This window comes from Canis lupus, chromosome 33, assembly GCF_011100685.1.
Source record: "Canis lupus familiaris isolate Mischka breed German Shepherd chromosome 33, alternate assembly UU_Cfam_GSD_1.0, whole genome shotgun sequence".
NCBI classification, from domain to species: Eukaryota; Metazoa; Chordata; class Mammalia; order Carnivora; family Canidae; genus Canis; species Canis lupus.
The window spans coordinates 7,810,548-7,834,309 of NC_049254.1; the positions used below are offsets into that span (position 1 = coordinate 7,810,548).

Genomic DNA, 23,762 nt, shown 5'->3' on the forward strand with positions numbered 1-23,762 from the left:
TTCTGCTTCAGGGATGTTATCCTTGTCAACAGTGGCTTGATAATTATATAATATAGGCAAGTTCTAAGTGTTAAGAGTCAACAAGACTATTTAGTTGTAAAGTAATAAATCACATTTCCTTGATTTTAAAGCTAGATCGAGGCCTCATGATAATAAATTGTGCTGTACAAATCTAGCACACAGAAAGTACTCCATAAATATTTGTGGAATGAATAGAACGGACACTTGGGTGCTCATGGGGTCATTCTAAAATTAGAATATAATTACTCTAAATGGCCAGTAATTCCATCACCTAGAAACACTGATCTAAGCAATCAAGATTACAATGATCTTTTCAGCATGTCATCACACAACATTTCACTTACCAAACGCAACATTCCTATAGAATCCATGCAAACTGAAGGAAAATACGATAAACGTCTACACAGAACATCTACAGAGGGCTTAAGATTTTAAGGTGTGTTTCAGTTTATTCATACAATAAACTCTGAAGAATTATAGAAGAAAAAAAGAGATGATAATGTTTAAGTTCTGACAATCAGTGACCAAGCCAGGCAAATGACTGTTTTCTGACTCCCTTAGTACTGCCCTGGGTTTTCTTTCTAGTAAAACTACTTGAGTGGCAAAAGGAGATTTAAAAAAACAAAACAAAACAAAAAAAAAAAACAGGGAAAATCACTCAGAAAGGAAGAGGACAATCCCAATTCCTTTTAACATTACTTAAGGTTTATTATTTCATTGTATATTTACCATAACATAGAGTCATAAACTTCCCATTATTGTCTGAGGATATTCAGGATCAAAGGTTGATTGTACCCTTCTCTGTGGATGATTAAGGACAATCATCATATGGTTTCACTCATACATGGAATATAAGAAATAGTGAAAGGGGTTATAAGGGAAAGGAAGGGAACTGACTGAGCGGGGGGGGGGGGGGGGGGGGGGGGGGGGGGGGGGGGGGGGGGGGGGGGGGGGGAAATTAGAGAGACAAACCATGAGAGACTCCTAACCCTGGGAAACAAAGGGTTGCAGAAGGGGAGGTGGGAGGCGGGGGATGGGTGACAGGCACTGAGGAGGGCCCTAGATGGGATGAGCACTGAGTGTTAAACTATATGTAGGCAAATTGAATTTAAATTTAAAAAAATGTAAAAATAAATTAAAATATGGCAAAGTTTGAGCTCAAAAATCTTTTGGGAAAATATCACCATGAAATTCCCCATAGCACCACTTGAAATACTGTGTATTCCATCTTCAATTAATTTTGGCATATTTCATTACATGGAAGCCAACCTCTCCACCCCCCACCCTGCCCCGACTTCTTGTAGTTTGTAATTATTAATGGAAAGTATGATTATATTCAACTTAGTACTTTGCTGTACATAGTCTTATATTGTTCTCTAATTTTGCTCCTTATCTTGCATCATCATCATGCATCAAGGTTGCATGCTAGAGAGTAAGAATATAGGTTATGTACTTTATTTCTTTTAGCTCAGCTATGACGGTACCAGGCAAACAGTGGGGCTCAGTAAAAGCTTGTTAATCATGACCCTCAAAGCTCTCTAACTGTACCTCTAGCTTTCCTACAGACTCAGGGAATAAAAGGAACAGTAAGTCAAAAAAAATTTGAACACAAATGCAACAAGTCTATTAAAAATATAGCTAGCAGTCAGTGAAGGTCATCAGATCAGACCTCTGGAAGCCCTGCCTCTAGCAACTTGGACCTTAAGAACAAGAACATCTTGTGTCCTATGGGGTAAGAAACTGTTGAGGGTAGTGTTTGGTTCAAATAACATTATCTCTGCTTGCATCTCCCTAATAGTATGAATATTGACAATAATGGTTATTGTAGCTTTAGAAACCCCTCAAAATGTAATGGAGTGGGCAGGTAGTGGCTTGGCTTGGATATTTGTCAGCTGCAAACTAATAGCCTGATTTCAGGGGAGTGTTTGCCCACTTATTCATCACTTCTCTCCCTCAAAAGAGAATGGGGGAGGACTAGACAATCTTGGAGGTCCTTTCTAAACCAAAAGATGACTGTAGCTGCAAATTAGACATTTTATTCCAATAAAACAGAGGCAGAACACAAGGTAGAAATCCCATAAATGAAATTTATGGAATAACTGGCAGTGAATTATCAAGAGGAGAAATTGGTAATTTTTGACAAGATAAATTTAGTCAAGATACATTTAGTCCTTTCACAAACGAGCCTGACTTGAGGCATGTGGTTGGCCATCATTTGCGCTGTTTTTCCAGCAATATTTTTGTTTCCTTGTAATTAACAACTATTATATTTCGTAAACATCTATTCTGCACATTTTTTGCTCTCTTCCCATCAAAGGACACTTCCTTGATACTCCCTTGTTTCTTGCCTTGTGGAGACTGTGCTACTGGTATAAATTCGGTCCTCACTCCATTCTTCTCAAAATGTCTTTCCCAATCATTCCCTCCTGTCCCCCTTCTGACTCTAGGGTTCACTCTTCAGCTAACACATAAGCATCTAGGTAATGTTATACCCTTTCCTTATTCCATTCACTCACTTACTGAGCTGAAAAACTGTTTAAATATTTTTCATTCTAACAAAGATAAAATGAATATTCCCTTTTATCCCTGCTATCTTTTAACACAAACATTCTTCTAAAAGGTTCTATTTATTTGAGAGAGAGCACATGCACACATGCAAACACACAAGCAGGAGGAGGGGCAGAGGGAGAGGGACAAGCAGACTTTTGGCTGAGCAGGAAGCCCAACAGGGAGCTTGAACTCAGGACCCTGGGATCATGCTCTGAGTGGAAGGCAGACACTTAACCGCCTGAGCCACCCACATACTGCCAACACAAAAATTTGTTCAAAGTAATCTACTTTATCCCACTTTCTCACCACTCATGACGCCTAAACCCTTGTAATCCTTGTAATCTGGTATCGGATTTGTTAATAAAATCTTTTGATCAAATCTAATGATTTAATCCTCCATGAATTTCCCAACTACCTTAAAATCTACTCATATTCTTCTCCAAATCTGCACCTATTCCTGTTGACTTCAGGTGCCCTCTCCCTTCATGTGCAGTCCATTCTCAAGCCCAATTAGGTTTCCCTGCATGATCCCTCTTTTACTTGTCTCTTCTCTATTTCTATGTGGCACTTAAGGGATCAGATTAGGTCTTTATTATCTTTGGACTCTTAAAATAATTTTCAAGCTGGTCAAAAATTTCCAAGATCCTTCTTTATCATTTACTAGTAGCTGGCTTAAAAACCAGCAAAAAGGAATAAGTGATTTTAGTACTATCTAAAATGGAATAGCTTGCCTGAAATGGTAGTTATAAAATAAAGCAAATAAAACCCAAACCAACAAGAATAGCAAACACAGTACCATTTATTGAGTGCTATGTGCCACTTAACCATTTTACATGTATCTCATTAAATTCTGACAACTCTATTAGATAGTATTATTATTACTCCATTTTACAGATTAAAAAAAAAATCAAGGCTTAGAGCATTTAAGTAACTTGTCTAAGGCCATTCTGCTAATAGAGCAGGATTTTGAACTTAGGTCAGTCTGACCAGAATTTGTACCCTCAATGTCTATGTGGTTACCATTGCTGGAGATACTCACTGTGGACTCTGGATGGGAGATGTTGCAGAAGAGGTTCAAGAGCTAGATGGCCTGACCAAATGATAGCATAAAGCATGATGCTAGGATCCACATACAATGGAAAATGAGCAGGACATTGTAAAAACTTCAAAAATGAGTTAAGTATAGTATAGTGAGGGGTAGGTGTACAAATGGATAGAATGAAAGGGGGTAGGTGTACAAATGGATAGAACGAAAGAAGTCAGGATGAAAAGCACAGGGTCCTGAGGGTGGCTGGGTATGGCACTTGGCAGCCTGAACTGTTGAAATGGACAGATCCCATCTCAGAGTGTGATTTAAAGCAGGACATCCTACGTAGGTCCAAGAAAACAAAGTAATCTAGATTTAAAACTCATGGCAGGAACACGACTCATACATTCTTGGAGATAGATTGTATAGGAGATTCTAGGATTTCTTTGACCAGGGAGTGGGGAGCTGGTAGAGATTCTCCAGCTGGTGAGCAGTGATGGAGGCGAGACTTACCAGCAGGGGAAGAATTAGAGAGAAGTGGGAGGGAAAAATCTCAATTAATGCACCGTAGTCCAGATATGAGAGAACAAAGGAATGAACCATAGAAGAAGCAAAATGAAGAAAATAGATCAAAGTTATTTCCACAAAAGAATTGATGAGGCTAAATTCATTATGGGATATGGGTGCTAAGAAAAATAAATACAAATCAAAACTGAATTTCCAAACTTGAAGGAAACTAAGGGAATGGAAAGGAAGTCTTTGGGTAGTGTAGAAGATACGAATTTAGTTGGAGTTTGAGGTACTAACCACCATTATTTGGCCCCTCTAATGGAGAGAATTCCGTGAACTAAAAATATAGTCTTAGAAACTTTGGAAGTGAGTCAAGGTCAGATGTCATCACCCGACATCTACATCCTTGTCACTCCCACTGCTCTCAGTGCAACAGCAACATCAGCACTTCCTGTGATCTTTTAGAAATGCAGAATCTGGGGATCCCTGGGTGGCTCAGCGTTTCAGCACCTGCCTTTACCCCAGGCGTGATCCTGGAGTCCCTGGATCGGTCCAGTGATGGGGCTCTGGGCATGGAGCCTGCTTCTCCTCTGCCTGTGTCTCTGCCCCTCTATGTCTATCATGAATAAATGAAATGAAATGAAAGAAAAGAAAGAAAAGAAAAGAAAGAAAAGAAAAGAAAGAAAAGAAAAGAAAGAAAAGAAAAGAAAAGAAAAGAAGAAAAGAAAAGAAAGAAAGAGAAGACAAGAAAAGACAGAAGAAAGAAAGAACGAAAAAAACTGACCAAAACATACCTAAAGAACAGCCACAAGAAACTCCCTCCCCGCCACAACATCATCACCCCTCCCCCACCACAACAAACGACCACCTACCTACCAACCCCCTCCCCGCCCCTCACTCCCCCGCCACGCCCCTCCCCCCCCTCCGCCCCCCTCACCCCCGCCCTCCCCTCCCCCTCCCTCCCCTCCCCCCCTCCCTCCCTCCCCCTCCCCCCTCCCCCCCACGCCCTCCCTCCCTCCCCTCCCTCCCCTCCCCTCCCTCCCCTCCCCCCCTCCCCCTCCCTCCCCTCCCCTCCCCCCCCCCCCCCCCCTCCCCACCCTCCCCTCCCCTCCCTCCCACCTCCCCTCCCCTCCCCTCCCCCTCCTCCCCGCCCCTCCCCCCCCCTCCCCCTCCCCCCCCCTCCTCCCCTCCCCTCCCTCCCTCCCCTCCCTCCCGCCCCTCCCTCCCTCCCTCCCTCCCTCCCCTCCCTCCCTCCCGACAAGAAATGAAATGCAAGAAAGAAGAAAGAAAGAAAGAAAGAAAGAAAGAAAGAAAGAAAAATGCAGAATCTCAGTCTCTTCCTTAGGCCTACACAATCAATCTGCATTGTATTTGCATGCAAAATTTGGGAAGCACTGTTCTACTCAGTGAAGACAGCACCATGGGTTAAAGGGGAAAACAAAGATGAGAGATCCAAGGTTAAAACTATTCCATTCTGGGGAGGTAGGATAACAACTGGCACAAGAAGAAAAGGCTAAGAGGAAAATCTAAGTAAAAATGTCAAAAAGGGGGCACCTGGGTGGCTCAGTCAGTTAAGCATCCAACTCTTAATTTCAGCTCAGGTCTTAATCTCAAGGCTGTGAATTTGAGCCCCGCATTGGGCTCCAAGGTGAGCATGGGGCCTACTTAAAAATACTTTTATGTATCAAAAAAGGAAGACGGCCAACAATTCCACAGAGAGGTTAAAAAGGGTTAAGAACTGCAAAAATTCTTTTGGATTTAGCAATTCATTGATCATTGGTAACCACAAAGAGATATTTCCGTGGAGTGATAGAAAGGGAAGGGAAGCCACTGAAAGGGAATAAAGAGTATAGGGGGGTACAGAAACCAGGACCACTTTGAGAAGTTGTGGAATTAAGAGATTGAAAAATCCCTTGGAAGAGCTTTCAGGATCAATTGAAGATGTTGTTTTGGGATAGGGAAATCTCCAACATGTTTGCAAGCAGGAGGCAGGGCCCCAGTGTCAGCAAAGATGCAAATGTGAGGGTGCAGGCTTACAGGGCCTGGAAGGGATGAGATGGGGAGCACTGTATGAAGTCAGAAATGTGTTCCTTGGAAACAAGAGAAGAAAGATAAACCTGGAGTGAAGAAAGTGAGCTGATGATGGATAATCTAAAATTTCCTCCAAATTGCAGAAGTCAGGATGAATTGGAGTAGGTAAGAAGCCAGATAAAGTAGCCTGGATGCGATTCCCAGGAACCAGGGTAAGGTGACAAGTGTCTGAATTAGAATTATTGGCATGGACGTGGGGAAATAGAAGACGCTGATGTGAGTACTTCCCAAAGGCAGAACCAATAAAACCTGGGGCCTCATTAGCTGGAGGAGAGGAAAAAAATAAATGAATCAAGCTTTAAGTTAGAGTGAACTTCAGAAAGTACTGAGAAATGGAGCAGATATATCAAGAGAAAAAGTAGGAGTTTGACTTTGTGTTAAGTTTGAAGCAATGGTGAGACATCAAAGAGAAGATGCTGGCATTTTACTCTTTATTCATTCAGCATCAAGATTTACCGAAGGACTACTATGTGCCAGACACTGACTCAGGGACTGGGAAGATTAAGCTGGTTAAGATACACATGGTCCCTCTCCTTATAGAGCTTAAAATTTACTTGGAAAGACAAATGGGTAACAAGGTAATGGGCTCGATCAAGTGAAAATGCACAGACATCAAAAATACTTGCTTCTTAAAAACTTGGAGGGAGCAAAATGAAAGATGAGGGTCTGCTCTGGATTGGCCAGAAAGGAGGGGCCTCACTCTATATTAACAGTAAATAAATATAATATGAAAAAGTTAGGAAATGTGAAAAGGATTTCTAAACAAATCAAAGCTTTAATAAGTTGGCTAAGGAGTGAGAACTAAGGCAATCTTGAACACTTTAACAAGCTGGAAACATGGGAAGGAAAAAATAAGCTATTAATGAGGAAATAAATTTTGGTTAAAAACATGTTTTATTCTTCATTTGGGCCAATTTGGAAAGCTCTCTTTGGATCTTGGCTATATTGAGGACAAATGTGTACATCCTTCCATTCAGAGCCTATTAAGAATAAAAACTATAAATTATGCACATCTATCTTCCAATGTGAAATCAGAAAAGGATTTAAAAACATGGGCACCCATATGGACTCTGTGCAATAAGAATAGAGCCACATGTCATGAAGGATAAAGTGATATTCCGTTAATACTTCCAAACTTAAAACAAGATGAAACATTGAGGTTTTCTCCCTGGAAACTTACTACACAGAACTTGGATACAGAAAGTCCAATTTCAGAGTATAAAGAAAAAAATTTTCCATAAAGAAAAAAAATTTCCAGTAAATTATTTGCTTTGCATAGGATAAATGGGGCTACATGAATCAATGAGAAGTGATTCTTTTTTTTTTTTAAGAATCAGAGACTTTACACAGGGTGCCAGTATCAGAATTTGATAGATTACAATGACTATCATTGCTACAGGTGTTCCTGTAGCAAGCCAAGGGCATTCAGATTCCAAGGATTTTTTTTTTAAGATTTTATTTATTTATTCATGAGAGACACACAGAGAGGCAGAGACCTAGGCAGAGGGAGAAGCAGGCTCCATGCAGGGAGCCCCACGCAGGACTTGATCCGGGGACTCCAGGATCACACCCTGAGCTGAAGGCAGATGCTCAACCACTGAGCCACCCAGGTGCCCCAAGATTCTAAGGATTTTTTTTAAGAAGGTAGTCATGAAAGAAAAACTCCCGATATTAATCTTCCAGTTTTTGAGAAGTAAGCGTTCCCTGTAGCTAATATTTGTTATTCTAACTGCCTTTGTTGAAATTCTAAAAACAAAATAAAAAAGCACACACACACACACATGCACACAAACACACAACACTCAACCCACCATCATGTAGGGGTAGATTTCTCCAAGTCTGCTTCTTGTTACATTGACTTAGAATCCTGGTGGATTTATTTGGGTGTTTAGAAGCTCTAGAACTACTGTGCATGTTACAAACAAGGACTACTACTTTCTCAGATTCTACCAAGATTTTAAATGCCAGCTCTTTATTAACACAACTAAGTAGGAAGAAAGGAAGCACGTGTAAATGAAATCTACAAGTACTCCAACTGTTTTTTTTTTTTTTTTTTTTTTTTTTTTTTTTTTTACACGCATTACCATTGAATTCATCCCTTTTAGTCATGTCCTAGGAGTCCCTTATTTCTGTCAAGGATACCTTGCTTGTGCCACTCATTCAAGTTTGAAAGTTTACAGGCATCTTGATATGCTATTATGGAGCCTTTTAAAAAACTTTTTTCTAAGTATTGATTCTGCCTGTGATAGACCATCTATTTGATGGGGGGGAGCAAAGCCAGGGTGTGTGAGCAAAAGGGTGAGTAGCACCCGTGGTCTGAGTAGCTTGGGGCTTCTGATCAATTGCCTTGGTTAATACCCTAGTTTCACCAGATCATCTGTTCCTCTCCTTCTCCCTATTATTTCCTGGTGTTATCAAACTATGACAGTATCTACAATTAGAGTCAGCATCAGATAAATGCTTTCATGGAGGGATAAGTCCAAGTGAAATTGAAGGAAAAATTTGAGGACAGGGAAGAAATCTTATATAAAGCTTGCTCTATGAATTTGCAGGTCACTGAATTTCATGAATTTATCAAGTAAGTTAAGGAACTATTAAAATCAGCTCCATTTTGCTACAAGAGCACCAAATTTCCTTTCTTATTTTCTTTCCCCCTTCTGTCTTTTTAAATTAGAGACTAAAGAAAGAAAATGAAAAGGAATAAGAAAGCAATCCATAAATGTTAATTTTCTCAGCACTGGCACCCTGGACCAATCCAGTAAAAGCTGGAATTATCACAAGAAAGCAGGTTCTTTCAAGAGTCCATTTTCCAAACAAAATAAGTTATGGACTTAGTGGTGGGTGATAAAGGAACACTTCAGATTCTTTGAAACATCTCAAGCTTATTTTTCAAAAAAATTGGTTTTGGCACTATCATCCACATGGCTTTTTCCAATAATTTCTTCCTTCAGAACTATGAACATGTGAAGGAAAATCTAATATATATTTTTTTTAGTCTAGATTTCCTAATCAAAGTCATATGACAGGTACTCTTGAGAACTTATAAACCTTTTTAAAGGTCCTTCTTTTTAACTCAATTTAGATAAATAAGAATAAAACACCACACAAGAGAGATCTAGCCAAAAAGCATATGAAAAAGTGCTCAGTATTGTTAGTACAAGAGAAGTGTGTATTAAAACTCTAACAAGATGTTGCTATGCTAGAATAGCGAAAATGCAAAATGCTCACTGCATGAAATGCTGGTGAGGATGTGCAACAATCAGAAGTCTCATATTGCTTGGAATGTGAATTGAAAAGTCAAGCCAAAAAAAAAAAAAAAGTTAAATATACTTTTCCCTGTGACCCAGCAATTCCACTCCTAGGTATTTATCTAAGGGAAATTAAAAGATATGGCCACAAAGTCTTACACAGAAATAACCCAAAACAAGACACAATTAGGTACCCACCAGCAAGCGAGTAGATAATAAATGCTGGAATATTCTCATAATGGAATACCAGTCAGAAATTAAAAAAAAAAAAAAAAGGAATGAACTGTTAATACTTGCAAGGTCATGAATGAAACTCAAAAACATGCTGAATGCAAACAAATGGGCACAAAAAACATGTTGTAGGATTCCATTTATGTGTAATTATTCTATAATGATGGAAATATAGAAATCAAATCAGTGATTGCTTCTTGAAGGTAATGTCTGGAGGGATGACAATGTCCTATTTCCCAATGGGGCATAGGATACATGATCATGTGCATTTCTCATAACTGATCAAGCTGTGCTTTGTACTGGATTTAAATTATACTCCAACAACACATTTTTTTTTATTTAGAAAGGAAATCAAACTTTTATAATTTAAAAATCACTGAGTCTTTTAAAAATTAAAAACAAAATTAAATGCTTGGGTGAAGCTTGAGACTTTGGAATGCTTGTCAGATGCAAAGTTTTGAATTTTAAAGATTATGCAGTAAATATTTACAATAAACAACCATGTCATTTCCCAGCTTCAGCATGTAGCACAGTGCCCTGCATATAGACCATGCCAGATATATTTGCTGGGTGGATGAATGGCAATCATTTAAAAAAATATATTTTCATATTTTGTCCTGCTAACAAAGATAAGAGCTTCATCTCCAAACCTGTGCTTTTACTCTATCTACATCTTCACCCTGAGTGTATTCCTACGGTTTTCTAAACCAGTGATTCACAAACTTAAGTGGGCATCAGAATCTTCCAGAGAGCTTTTAAAATACAGATTACTGGGCCCCACTTCAGAGTTTTCTGATTCAGTAGATCTGGAGGGGGCCTTAAGAAACGAACCCCACTGATTTCGATGTCACTTGGTTTGGGGCCACACTTTGAGAACTACTGCTTCTAGCACTTCAACTGTTAAATCAAAGATCCATCCCTTTTCAACCAACCAACATTTCCTACTTTTAACCATCTTTCCTAACTGCCTTGGGCCTCATCCTCTGAGCTTTTTAGCATATGTGCTACCGAAGCAAGCATACATCCTCTGAGCTTTTATTATTATTTTTCACGGATACTCCCAGGTTGCCATTTGGCTCATTCTCTCTTGTACTTTATTCTTTGGGAAGGAAAAACAAAACAAAACAAAACACTTATAGGTGTTTTCTATTCAGGTAGATAGAATACCTCTCTAGGGTAGGGACCCTCACTTCATATCTTCATTCCTCCCACACCCAGGACAGGCTGTATGGCTAATGGGTGACTGCTTTGTGCTGATGCCCCTATTTAGACATTCTTCCAAAGCATGTACAGATACTATTAAAGCAAGAGTAAATTTTCAGGTAGAAAAATATCTTCTGTTAGGGTGAATTACCTGTCATTGGGACAGTGACTCGGCAATGTCCAGTCATGGTGCGGGTTAATGAGGAAACCCCAGGACAGGAATACAGAGCTTGGTGTCAGAGTGCCAACCACCAGCTGGAGAGGTTTGCGAGAGCGTGCTTTACCTACGGAGGTAACATCCAGGTTAATTCTGGTAACAGTATACTTTTATGATTGGGGGAAAGTGTGTAAAAATGACGAGAAGATGACTAAGAGCGTGAAAGCATAAAATTCCTTTTCTTCTCGTAGAGTACACAAATATAACCCATTTTTTGCCCATGAATTTAAGCATAAACCAAAATATCATTTGAGATTTATTTGCTTGTGTATATGTGTATACATATGCATACATTATGTAGTAATGTATGCATATAAACTATATGCAATCATACCTAGGTTTTGTTTTCTTATGGGTTAGGGATGAATATGAAAATTGTGGCTATAACCAGTGAAATAAATAATGCAAATGCCTTTGCTCACTTCATTTCTTTTATGAATACAATAAAAGCATGTTGGTTTCCCTTCTCCTAGGACTGAATTAGTGTGAAAGAACGTCAAAGATGAGAAAAGAAGGCTTAACATCTGGCTTGTGAGTTGTATTATTTTTTTAAAACCAATTTAGAAGCATAAAACCCCTTGTCATACTATTAACATAAGGTTTTTCTGTTTTGCAATGAGTGTCTACATGAAAAATGTATACACTTTTTTCCACATTCTTAATAATGCTGGAACAGTAGGGATGATATAAGAAGCACAGTTGTTCTGATGGGACTAACTGGATTTGGGTAATGCCAAGTGATGGTGATAAAAATAAATAAATAAATAAATAAATAAATAAACCACTCTAGATTCTTTTCTACTATATGGGGGGGCAGGTATTTGCATTTTCAAAGATATTCAAAACTTCAGGAATGGCAGACGGTGATAAAGAGCAATGAAGACCTTTTTCCACAGAAACCAACATTGGTTCATTTAAAAATGTGTAGATGACATAAAAATGCGAGAAGATATCTAATAAGGATAGATATCAGGACAGAAAAATTCTTTTTATTTCCATTGGATTTCCTCTTTCACTTCATGAGACCCTGCCTGTTATATTTTCTATAGGAAGAACTTGTGTTATTTTGATCTAATGCAGTAGGAACTAACAGGTTAGTGAAAGTTATCTGAACCAAATGCCCCTTAAAATTGTGCCATCCTTGCTGCTTCTATTAGATTTAAGTTCTGGAAGTTGTTATTCTGGTGAAAAACCTTCTCAGCCAAGGATTTATATAGCCTAGTGGTGGCTAACTGTTTCATGGTAACATAGCTGAATTTTTAAAAAGATATTTGAAACAATTCTCAAGGATAGTTATTTTTTTGGTGGTAAACATGCTTTTATGCTCCTTCATAAAATTTTCCAACCCTACCTGTAATACCGTCTTGTAGGATTGTGATTCCAAGAGCCCAAGTCTGACTCCCAAAGAGGGTAGATTAGAATCTCGTGAGGGTAAGGGGTTCATGTAGTTTGAAAATTCCCTGAAGGGATTCTAATATTTCTTTCTTTACCCCCACGTTGGTTTTCACTAGTGTAATACTCCTATCTCATTTTACAAATGCAAAACAAGGCCCAGAGAAGTTTCAAGGATATCCAGGGTCATACCAAGGGCAAGAACAAGAATCAGATTTTCATCTTCTGAATTGTAATTTAGTTTTCTTTTCTTTCTTTCCTTCTTTCTTTCTACTATATCATTGGCATGGCTCACAATGTGTAAAGGTTATGCCATTTGGAGACAAAAGATACACTTTCCTTTCTCTAAGGGAACCCAAGGCCTACATGACCATAAAATAATTATTTCACTAAGTTTGGACCTTAATATAAAAATGATTAAAAATTATGTGGTGGGTGCAAATATAAAATGAATTGAAGTTAATGCATTAGTCATTGAGTCATTCTCAAATGCAGATTACAAAAAAATTATATCCGTTGCCTGAAAGGAAAGGTGGGGTATTATATCCTGAGCATGATGAAACAATTTCCTGAGCTGGTCATCACAAAGGGAAAAATAATTTCAAGACCAGTATCATAGAAGTACCAAATGAAGTTATAAAGTGTAACTAAAGTGTAATCACTCTTTTAACATCCTTTACACATTTTTATACGTTTGTATTAAGAAATAGTTTGATAAATATGAAGCCAGAATCACATGGATCCTACTAATGCCTCTTAACTTTATCAGATATTTTGAAATAAAGTCTTGAAAATGACGATTATCATTATAAGTTATAAGGAGTCACTGAAATTTCCCTCATGCTTTGGGATAACTTAAGAGGCCAGGGAAAGGAATTTTTATTTTTCAAAATGCTTGACTGTTCACTGCTTCTCTAAAAGAAGTGAAAACCAACAGAAGGAGGGGGAGGGGACCATGGCAACAGATTTCTGGTAACTGGCTTGGCTGATGCATCCAGAAGTCAATACACAGCTGCAAAGGGCCTGTTTGCTCAGTGTATTTAAAGATCTGTATGCTCCCTCAACCCATTTCATCCCTTTAGAAAGATAGAACAAACAAAAGAGATCCTTTTTTGGTTGACATCTAGTGTACTACAGAGGATAAACATGATTAGGAAATATTAAGAACAGTTCGTATTAGAAAAAGAAAAACAAAACATTTTTATCGACTAATTATGGTTAGGGAGATGTGACATTGGACAGTAAAAGCATATTCCTAGCTTCGATGGGTTCTTACAGCCATGGGCTGGTTATTTGATCTGAGAAGAAATTTTTGTAGTGAAATTGGAACAACGTAAGATTTTAATCTTTTTTTAGTCATGCAGAAAGTGTTTCTACTCATTTATTCGCATGTTCTTTACTCTCCTGTTTCAAGTCTTCCTCTTCCTGGGAGTTTCAGCCTTGCACTGCTGTTTTAGGAAAGCAGTCCTTGCTCTACTGTTGGGCTACATACAAGAGTCCAAAGGGAGAGATGAGGAGGAAAGTGGAACCCGAGTTCCAACCCATTTATCATACATATAAAGGAGTTATGCTTTTGAAATGTAAATAGTCTCCTTCAACCAAGGTTAGATATCAGATTTTGCCCTTAAGGTCTGGAAAGCCTAAGAGCAGGCCTGAGTTCACACCCTATAAAGAAGAGCTAGGCTACCAGGGGCTAACTCTAAGCGAGCAGTTATTATGCGCCAGGCCCTGTCCTAAGGCCACACATGCATGAACTCCTTGAAACCTCACAATGACCCTCTCAAGCAGTCTCTACAACCAGATCATAAAAGTTGCAAGTGGGGTTATTTGTTGACATGGGGCCAGCTATGGTACATATTCTAATCCACGTTCCTAAGTTATCCACAAGGTACTTGGTCTCCAAGGATAGAAATAAAAAGGCATGATTGAAAGTTAATAAAATCTGAGAAATGAACAAAATATACCTGAGCAGGACTTCTTTTGACTTGGAGGAGGAGCGGGCCGCACGACAATCAGATATTTAGGCTCCGCATCTGGAAATAATAACATTATTTATCAGTAAAATTCTCTGAGAAGGAGCAACATTCTCAACTGCACATGCACGTCCCAACTCCACGTTCTCCAGCTTTAGTCATTGCAACCACAGCACCAGTGGATAAGAGGATCCAGGAACTGGGAAAGTTATATACTTCCTGAGAAGGTTCCAGTCCACTAAGCTTTTAAAATGAAATTTAAAGCCAGATTTTCAAGACCAAATGGACAGGAGTTGGGGGAGAGGTCTTGAAACTTGCTAGACACAGATACTGTACCACATTTTCATCAATTCTCTCTGCAAAGAGATTTTTTAAAAATCAGATTATTCTGTTTTGTTATCCTTCTCTTCACAGGGGGTCAGGGAAGGAAAATATGACATTTGAGACACAACAGGATCTCATCTGCTGTAGGATCGGAAACTGCTCACTTCCAAGGTCATGTGAGTATTTGTAATGTTCTATTTATTTTATCCTATTTGCATAATTTCTCAGCCTGGTATCATATTCAACCAATCATTTTGTGAGCAATGTTTCAACAAAGTCACAATTTTATGTTGGGATACTTTTCACCTACAGTATATCAATGGAAAATAAATTAAAAGAGAATTGCTTTTAAAAATATTTAGGCTTTAGGGATGTGTGGGTGGTACAGTTGGGTAAGCATCCAACTCCTGGTTTCAGAACTCAGGAATCGTGAGATCAAGCCCTGCAGTCCTGGGTCAGGCTCTGTGCTCAGTGTGGCGTCTGCTTGAGATTCTCTCTCCCTCCCCCTCCCACTTGTGCACATGTGCATACTCTCTCTAAAAATAATTAAAATCTTTTAAAAAATTTAGGTTCTAAATAAAATGATGTTTAAACAATCAGTATGCACTAAATCAGGAGCTAGTAAGTTATCAAATAACCTTTTTCTGAATTGATATTTCCAAGATGGTTGACTTAAATATACATAAATAAGCCAAACACACATTGGGCGTAATAAATAGCTTTTCATAAGCATTTCTACTGGACTGATAGATGAATACTATCTAAAATAGTTCTTCAGTAACTCTGGATCCTGAAATTCACTCTACACCCAAATTCCATCTGGATGCTGCCGTCAACAAGAGGTCTTCCCAGTCGTCTCAGACAGAACTGATAGCTTTGTTTTGTTTTCATTCTGAGTTTAAAGGTCTCCCCTCTGAGTTTGAAGGAGAGGGCTTCTCTGCCTGGGGCTTTACAGAACTGACCTCAATCTCAGAGACAACCTGGCAATTTAGTCACTTTTAAGGACGTGAGTCTTTGTCTTTTTCTGGACACCTCGCACAGCCTTCTTTGCTATAATCTGCTTCAGTGATTATACTGCATAAGGTAAACCAGGTAACCTCTTGAACTGACCTCAGAGCTTTACCTGCTTACTGATAACAATTGCCTCATGACCACAACACAGATAAAGGAGCATTCACTGTATTTCAGAGTCTCGTGTTTGAAACCCTGTCTTGCTTAGTGGAGCTTATACGAGGAATGCTTCACCTAAATCACGGTCCCTAGTGGGAGTATAATACATTTCTTGATATTTATTTGGGATATAAAGCAATGGAAGTATTAGGAAACTACCTATATTCAGTATTTTCTATGTGTAGAGTACTTATTAAGCACTTTACATTTGTGACTTAATTACTCCTCCTGGCAATCCTACTCGACATATACTATTATCACTACAATTTGTAGAGGAGGTCCCTGAGGCAGGATCAGCTATATGGGCGTGCAACATGCACAGGGCCCCATGTCCAGAAGGGGGTCAGGCTTGGTTTAATATGCCCTTCTGTCACCATCTTGAAATCCATAATAGTTTTATCTCTGAATCTGTGTTTTGTAAGGGCAGTCTGGAGGGACAATATAGCATGTGTGCCATGTGTGCGAGCAGAGGAGACGGGAACAATATGCGCACCTGCAGTTTCTTCCATTCACACACCGATTGAAATGCCCTATCAGCACAGCATTCCAAGGGACCCACAACACATGGGAGTTCAGCAAGACTCAAAGATCAAACAAGGCAAGCATATTGCATCTCTGGCTAAGAGGGCATGGAGGGGACTCGTGAGGACATGCTATTCAACCAAACCAAAACTTGCTTCGAGGCAGAAGGCAATGGCATTCTAGCAAATGACCAAGCAATCTTGGTCCTTTCTTACTCTTGTTAGTTCTCCATATTTGCAACCACTGATACGGGAAAGGATGACCTAGAAGAAAAGGGGAAACTGGAACGATCCCTAGTGCCCGTACTTCTCATTTCTATATCACTTGTAAGTAAGCCAAAGGCAGAGTTATAGAATGTCCACATATCAGAAAGTGAAGGAAAAAAAGATGGGTTAGTTTGGGGCATTTCCACTCTTCTGCTAAGGATGAAATACACACATCAACTACAAAGTACAAATGGTGTGATTTGTGATTTTGCTGAAGAGTTAAAGGCCCATATTTACATTTAAAACTAGCATTGCACAATCTAAACATAAACAGCAAAATTCATGTTAATTTAAAATTTGTTTAATGACATTAAATAATAAAATAATGCTACCACAAGTTGAGAAACTGGGAAGAAAGGAAAAATTTTATACTTTAGGAGCTTAAATGACAATTTTCTCCTGCTTTTTGAAACAAGGGCCTTGCATTTATTTTGAACTTGGCCGTGCAAATTATGCGTTATCTTAATCTCATCCCCAAAATGCCATCTTAATACATCTCTGGGATGCACCTGTAGAAAACAAAGCTACATCTCTATTTTTAAGTTATTCTCACTGTGGCAGCGTGTCTTAGGCCTAGCTTTTCATTTTCTTCCTTGATGCACATTAATTCAATTATGCCACAGTGGTTTAAAAAAAATAAAGGCCTAAAATACTAGAAAAATAACATATGCAGAAGCCAATGACAGTGCCATGATCCAAGACATATGGTTATATGAGCAATTTAAAAGTAATTTTTGTTATGACCAGTCATTTTGCATAAAGCCTAGGCTGTAACAACCAATTACAAATTGGAACAGATTTCAGAAACTGGGTGCAGATACGCTGCCTCTCACCACTCATTAAAAACTTCCAACATTCATGTATTTCAGCAGTCTTTGCACTCGATTTGGAACACAGACATGGAAAAATAAAACAACTAAAAAACATAATTTCTACTTCAGTTCTGTACTATGCTATTCTTTGCGGATTTGCAGCAGCCTGGAAATATGTACAATTGTAGCTTGATCAGCAATTTTGCCAACACAAGCCAAAATAGACTACTTTTTTATTCAGAAAATGTATATAATTGTCAACTTAAGCAAATTTGCGTGGAATGTAGTTACTTTAACCAACTTTCCATTGCTAGTCAATAAGCCTATACCATGTTCTAGACTACTTACACGGAGTTTGCTTAAGAGTTTAAAAGCCCTGAGGTGAAGGATCCAGACAGCTGTTTAAGGAAACCTACTGTTGAAATCCTTTATAACGTACTAGATTTTTTGCAAATGCAAATAATCCTCCCCTATTTGCTATGTTCTATAAATCCCAATTCTCACATTCTTATTAGAGGACATCCACATTGCAAGCCACACTGCTTAAAAATGAAGTCATGATGAGGTTTATTTCTGCCATGCAAGCTTCCATAAAGTAAACATTTAATAAGCCAGGATGATCCTACAGGAAATTATCTAAGGGGCTTGAACAAAAATAACTTGCCCTGCCATCTTTTTAAGAATTTGGGTTCACGTCACTCCAAATCTCTAGACATAAAGGCGTGGACTCTAGAGCCTGCTTGCCAGTTGCTTATACAAGGTGAGTGAGTGCTTAATATATGTGCACCTGTTTCCTCACTTGCAAAATGGGGTGTACCTGGCTGCACAGGGGTCTTAGTAGTAGTGCCTAACACATAGAAGGTGCTAATTTAATGAGAGCTATCACAAGGACAATAATGACGGTTTCTTGAAAGCAGATATTTGTGTCGTAAGAGGCCCTAAGGACTTAGAAAAAAAAGGAAAGTGTTCAAAGCTGCCCCCTTTTTAAAGGCAATCACCACAGACTCCAAAATGCAAAAATTTCATAAAAATAAAATTATACACCATACCAAGATTCTCTGTCCTGCCCAAACTAAAATCCCGCTCTTCTGAGCTCCTTTTCAATAAGGTCTTGATATGGGGGCTTCCTTTGTGTTCATGTCCGTGTCCTCCAATTCTATCAAATGTTTTGCTAAAGTGGGTTAGCTAGAACCCCCCCTCTCCTCCATATTTGATCACACTTGACCTCAAATGAGGATCCTCATCCTCCACCATCCCCTCATCACCCTTGGCCTGGCTTCAGCAAGAATCCTGTCAGGTTAGTTTAACCAGATTCCCCTGGCCCTTACCCTCATGTTTCTTCTTAGTAATTACCCATCCACACATTCCCACCATGCTCCTTGGCTATAAATTCCCACATCTCCTTGTTATGTTCAGAGTGAAGCTCAATCTGTCTCCCACACTGCAATATCCCATTGTCGTTGTCCCTACACCTATTACAATAACCCTCCCTCCCTTTTTTTTTTTAATATTTTATTTATTTATTCATGAGAGAAACAGAGGGTGGGGGGGGGGAGAGGCAGAGACACAGGCAGAGGGAAAAGCAAGCTCCATGCAGGGAGCCTGATGTGGGACTTGATCCCGGGTCTCCAGGATCATGCCCTGGGCTGAAGCTGGCACTAAACCGCTGAACCACCCAGGCTACACCCCGCCCCCGCCGCCCTTAAATAAAATCTTCCCAACATCTTTAACAAATGCCACTGAGCTTTTCCTTCTCACTACTCACATCAATGCAAAACATCCTAGGAAACATATTGGTACACAGAATGTGGCGACACATAATACAATAACATATAATGGCCAAGTGTAGTTTATTCCAGAAATGGATTAAAAAATAGAAGCCTATTTCAACAGATATTAGAAGTCATTTGACCAAATTCAACACTAATTCTTAATTAACAAAATAGATCTTAAGACATCTGTCCCAACTTTCTGTAAAGCACCCTACACATACATTCCTGTTGAGTATCTCTCAGAACTAGGGTCTTGGGGCAGGGAGGGGCGGGGCTGTAAATGGAATATTGAGCCCCAGGCTCTTGTGCAGAAGTTGGATGAGCTTCCAAATGAACTCTACCAGCCCTTCAGAGTTTGCAAGACTGGGGGAGGGGGATGGGGGAAGGAGTCCTACAGAGAAGAAACCTGACTTCCTTCTAATCTAGCACGTGAGAATTTACTTGATTCGATTTGGAGACATAAAGGCAACATAGTCTTACCTGAATTCCAAATGATTATTTAACAATATTGAAAATAAGGCTATTTTATGAAGAATGGCATATTAAAAATTCAGAATACCATAGTTCAATGGCTCTAGGGCATACGGTCCTCCAGCTTTTGACATTTCTCAAATGCAGCCTACAACTGATGGTCTCTTACACCGTTCAGGAGCAGTTGTGACCTGACACCTTGCCCAGTAAGGTCAAGAAACTGACAGTTTCAAAACTGGCTGAAGAACATCAGTAATTTGGAAGAAAACCCAGTAGAGACGGGTTTCACATCTGCTGCATCACCAGTGTTCTTGCGGGCACAGTGAGTGTTGTGCCGTGAGAAAACAAGGCTACTGAGAACTCAGGGTCAAAAGGTGAAACAGAAGGTTCAGAATCTCAAGGTGAAAAATATTTAGCAGTTACTGAATTTTTTTTTCAGTATTTACTTTAAAATTTTTTTAAAGTATTATGTTCCTTGCTCAAGCTCCCAATCACAGTCTAACCATGAGAAAAACCTCAGATCAAACTAAATTGAATGACATTCTACAAAATATCTAGCCAGAACCTTTCACCAAAAACAGAGCAGGTCGAGAAACCTGTCACTGTCCACCAGAGCCAAAAGACACATGACAAAATATAACACAGTATCCAGCATAGAATCCAGGAGGAAAAAAAGGACCTTAAATAAAAACTAAGGAAATCAAATGAAGGACAGACTTTAGTTAATAACATACCGATATTGGTTCATTAGTTGTGACAAGGGTATAATATCAGCCTAATATGTTAGGAATAGGAGAAGTTGAAGTGTTTAGAATTGTCTGTACTGTATGAACAACTTCCCTGTAAATCTAAAGCTATTCTAACAGTTTATTTAAAAAAATAAAATCATATCTCTTTACCAAAAAAAAAAAATAGATAATATGAAATTTATGTAGCAATAGGGCAAAGGAAGTTGTTTCACTAAGTATTAAATAAAAGCCCCTGGGGAGGCAAAAGCAGTGTTATTAACCAACAGCTTTATCGTTTTTTAGTTTTATATGAAAGAGTGGTGTGATTTATAGTTACAGGGGTTTTAGAATTTGATAAAATAAGGGAACTACTTTTACTGCATGTCAATGTGCTACATCATAAGACTACTAACAAATTAAGAATAAAGTCACCAATAAAACAAAACCATGGCCAGGAAAGTATCCACACACGAATATCATCAATCCTCCTTTGCATCCCCAAGTATCCACATGCCACACTTGGCTGTGATCGGTCCTAAAGGGGCACACTCCAAATTTAGTATTCCCTTTAGCTTTTAGTGTTTGGCAGACAGATCCTGTGCCTTATTTCATCAACACGAACACTGAGTCATGTCTGTTTAAATAATCCCCTTGAAAAGCCTCCTTGTGTTTGAAGCCCAGGCACAGAGTTCCACTTACCCACTAGTCAGTTCTGGAAGAGAAAAAAAAAAAAAAAAAAAGGCATCTCCGTAGTGTGGCCATGGAGGGGATAAGCCAACCGAGATCCAGCTGAGGCCCTGGGCTCCACAGTTCCACCTCACGTGCCTTTGCCTAGACTTGCAGACACTGTCCGTGGCCTGATGGCCCACGAAGGGAAGAGGGGAGCCTCACTGAGAAAGAGAGGTGTGCAAGCTGGCGGGGAGTTAGAACATAAGACGACAGTAAATGCTGCGTCTCTGCTCATTTCTTGAAAGGCCACACAGGATTACTTCTAAATTTCAGTGGGGTAACCAACCTTACTCCCCACCTGCTCCACCCATTCTCACGTTGCAGTAATAAAATAATAACACATTGATACCCCTCCACCAAATCAGTTTCAGCAATGAGGTATAAAGGATTAATATTTGAACTGCAGTCCGTATCCATTCTGAAGCCAAGTTACTACAAAAGGAAAAACTCCAATATTATTGATGCATCCCTCCAGGGGGGAGTAGCAATCCAAAAACTCACCGCAAGATACCATCAGGAAGTGACCCTAAAGTAATTAGGTGTTTAAAAGCTAGAACAGGGGATCCCTGGGTGGCTCAGTTTAGCACCTGCCTTCAGCCCAGGGCATGATCCTGGAGACCCAGGATCGAGACCCACGTCGGGCTCCCGGCATGGGCCTGCTTCTCCCTCCTCCTGGGTCTCTGCCCCTCTCTATGTCTATCATAAATAAATAAGTCTTAAAAAAAATAAAATAAAAGCTAGAACAGCAGCAATTGATAGACTCAACCAACTCAGGAACATCACTGATACCCTTTCGGGAAGTTCAGTGTCCCTTCTGGAAAAAAAATGGGGCATTTTTCTAGAAAATTGGGCAAAGAGCAATGTCTGCTTAGGCATGTGCAAGCTTGTAGTTTTGCAAAGTTTCGTGGCAGCCAGAAATCTAAACAGAAGGCAGAGTAGTTGCAAGTTGTGTCAGGAGTACACAAAATTTACTGGTTTAACTATGAACATAAAAGTTTAGTAATTTTTCATAAATCACTTAGATTATTAGCACTTTGCCCTTAGCTGCACAAAAAAAATGAAAGTCTAGAGAATCATGAATCACAAACTAATAAAAGTCCTCTGCCTTAGAGGTCTCTAAGCCCTATAGGGTGACCTGGTGGGCTAAGCATGACGTCAAACCTAGCCCAGACTCAGCTCAAGTTTTGTTCATTTCTGGACCTTAAAACCTGAAAACAGTAATTGCACAACAAACGTTTTCTGAAAGAATGAATGAATCTGTCCTCCCCACCCCCCCATGCCTTCATTGCCTGGGCTGAGAGTAAAGATGGAAGAAATTCCATCTTTTCAAGAATAAAGGAAAAAATAATTAGAGGTTTGGGATATAGCAAAAGCAAATCATCTTTTTTTTTTTTTTTTTAAAAAAAGGTAGTAAACTATAATCGCTGAATTCTTCTTTGACAAGCCTATCTGTAGAACACCTTTCTTTGAAGTTTTTGTTTATAATGTGTGGTTTGCATATAAGACTTATCCTTTCACCTGAAAATTTTCAAGCAAAACTGAAAGCAAATCCTACATGGTTCAGGAATTATTTCCACTAACCATTACAAAACTCAGTTGAACACCGAACCCATCCTCACCCTGACGGATGTCCCGCTCTGCCCCAGGCCCAGAGGCCTGGCTGCTCTGAGCCCTTGAGAGCAGCCACAGGCCCTGCCTGCCAAGCAGCCTGGGGCGATGCTGGAAAGGGCCGAATGGTACCCCAGAGCAACTGCTACTGCAAACGGGACGAGGAGCAGCCTCCACTGGGGGGATTCTAGAATGTTCAGTGGAAGACTTGTTCTGAAGGGAACTCTCGGGCATGTGTGTTTGCTGTGGGACGTGTTGTTCAGACTTGTTGGAAGTTGATGGCAGTGAGGAGAAGCACCCCTCACCCCCATGCTGCAGTGGACAGAGCATGGTGGGAAGGACCCTGCAGCTGAGGTTATAAGAGAGGATCCAGGGAAGGAGGGGTGCACGGAATGAGGGGGAGGGGGAAGAGGGCTCCTCCTCAGCACAATCCAGGGTACTCCCAGAGGCTCCGCGACAGCCCTGCGCTCCTCACAGCTTTCCTGAAACGGTCTTGTATACAGGAAAAATGCATCTTTTCCAGAAGGACATTTCAAAGATACATTCCATGGAAGAAGACATTGCTGGAAACTTTTTCTGAGTTTTATTTTAATTTCAGTGAGAAGTGGAGAGTCAATGTGTGGGTAATACACGTCAGCCAGTGCCAGCTATGTTCTCTGCAGGCCTAGTCAATGCAAATCATCATCATCATCATCAAAAGATGAAACCCCTATTTTTATAAGCAGAGAGTGAAGTGACATGAAGGACAAAGCATAAAACACTTCCCTTCTCCCACAGTCTCTGCCTTGACCTGTCAGGGCACGTAGCAGTTATTTAACACTGCACCTGCAAGTCTGCACCTGCAGACTCTCCTTTCCCCTGCCTGACTGCGTGGAACCTTTTCCCACCAGCAGCAGG

The 23,762-nt window shown here is 39.7% G+C and overlaps 1 protein-coding gene across 41 annotated transcripts in view; it reads right to left on the bottom strand.

Annotated features, from left to right (window-relative positions):
• Window positions 1-23,762, bottom strand: part of ABI3BP (ABI family member 3 binding protein) — a 233,795-nt gene that overhangs the window by 138,368 nt on the left and 71,665 nt on the right. For all 41 annotated transcript variants that reach the window (XM_038582661.1, XM_038582660.1, XM_038582640.1 and 38 more), the window contains exons 3-4: window positions 14,455-14,523; window positions 11,033-11,165 (exon numbers count right to left, since the gene is read on the bottom strand). In XM_038582661.1, coding sequence (XP_038438589.1) covers window positions 11,033-11,165; window positions 14,455-14,523 — 202 coding nt within the window. The remainder of the gene's footprint in view (window positions 1-11,032; window positions 11,166-14,454; window positions 14,524-23,762) is intronic.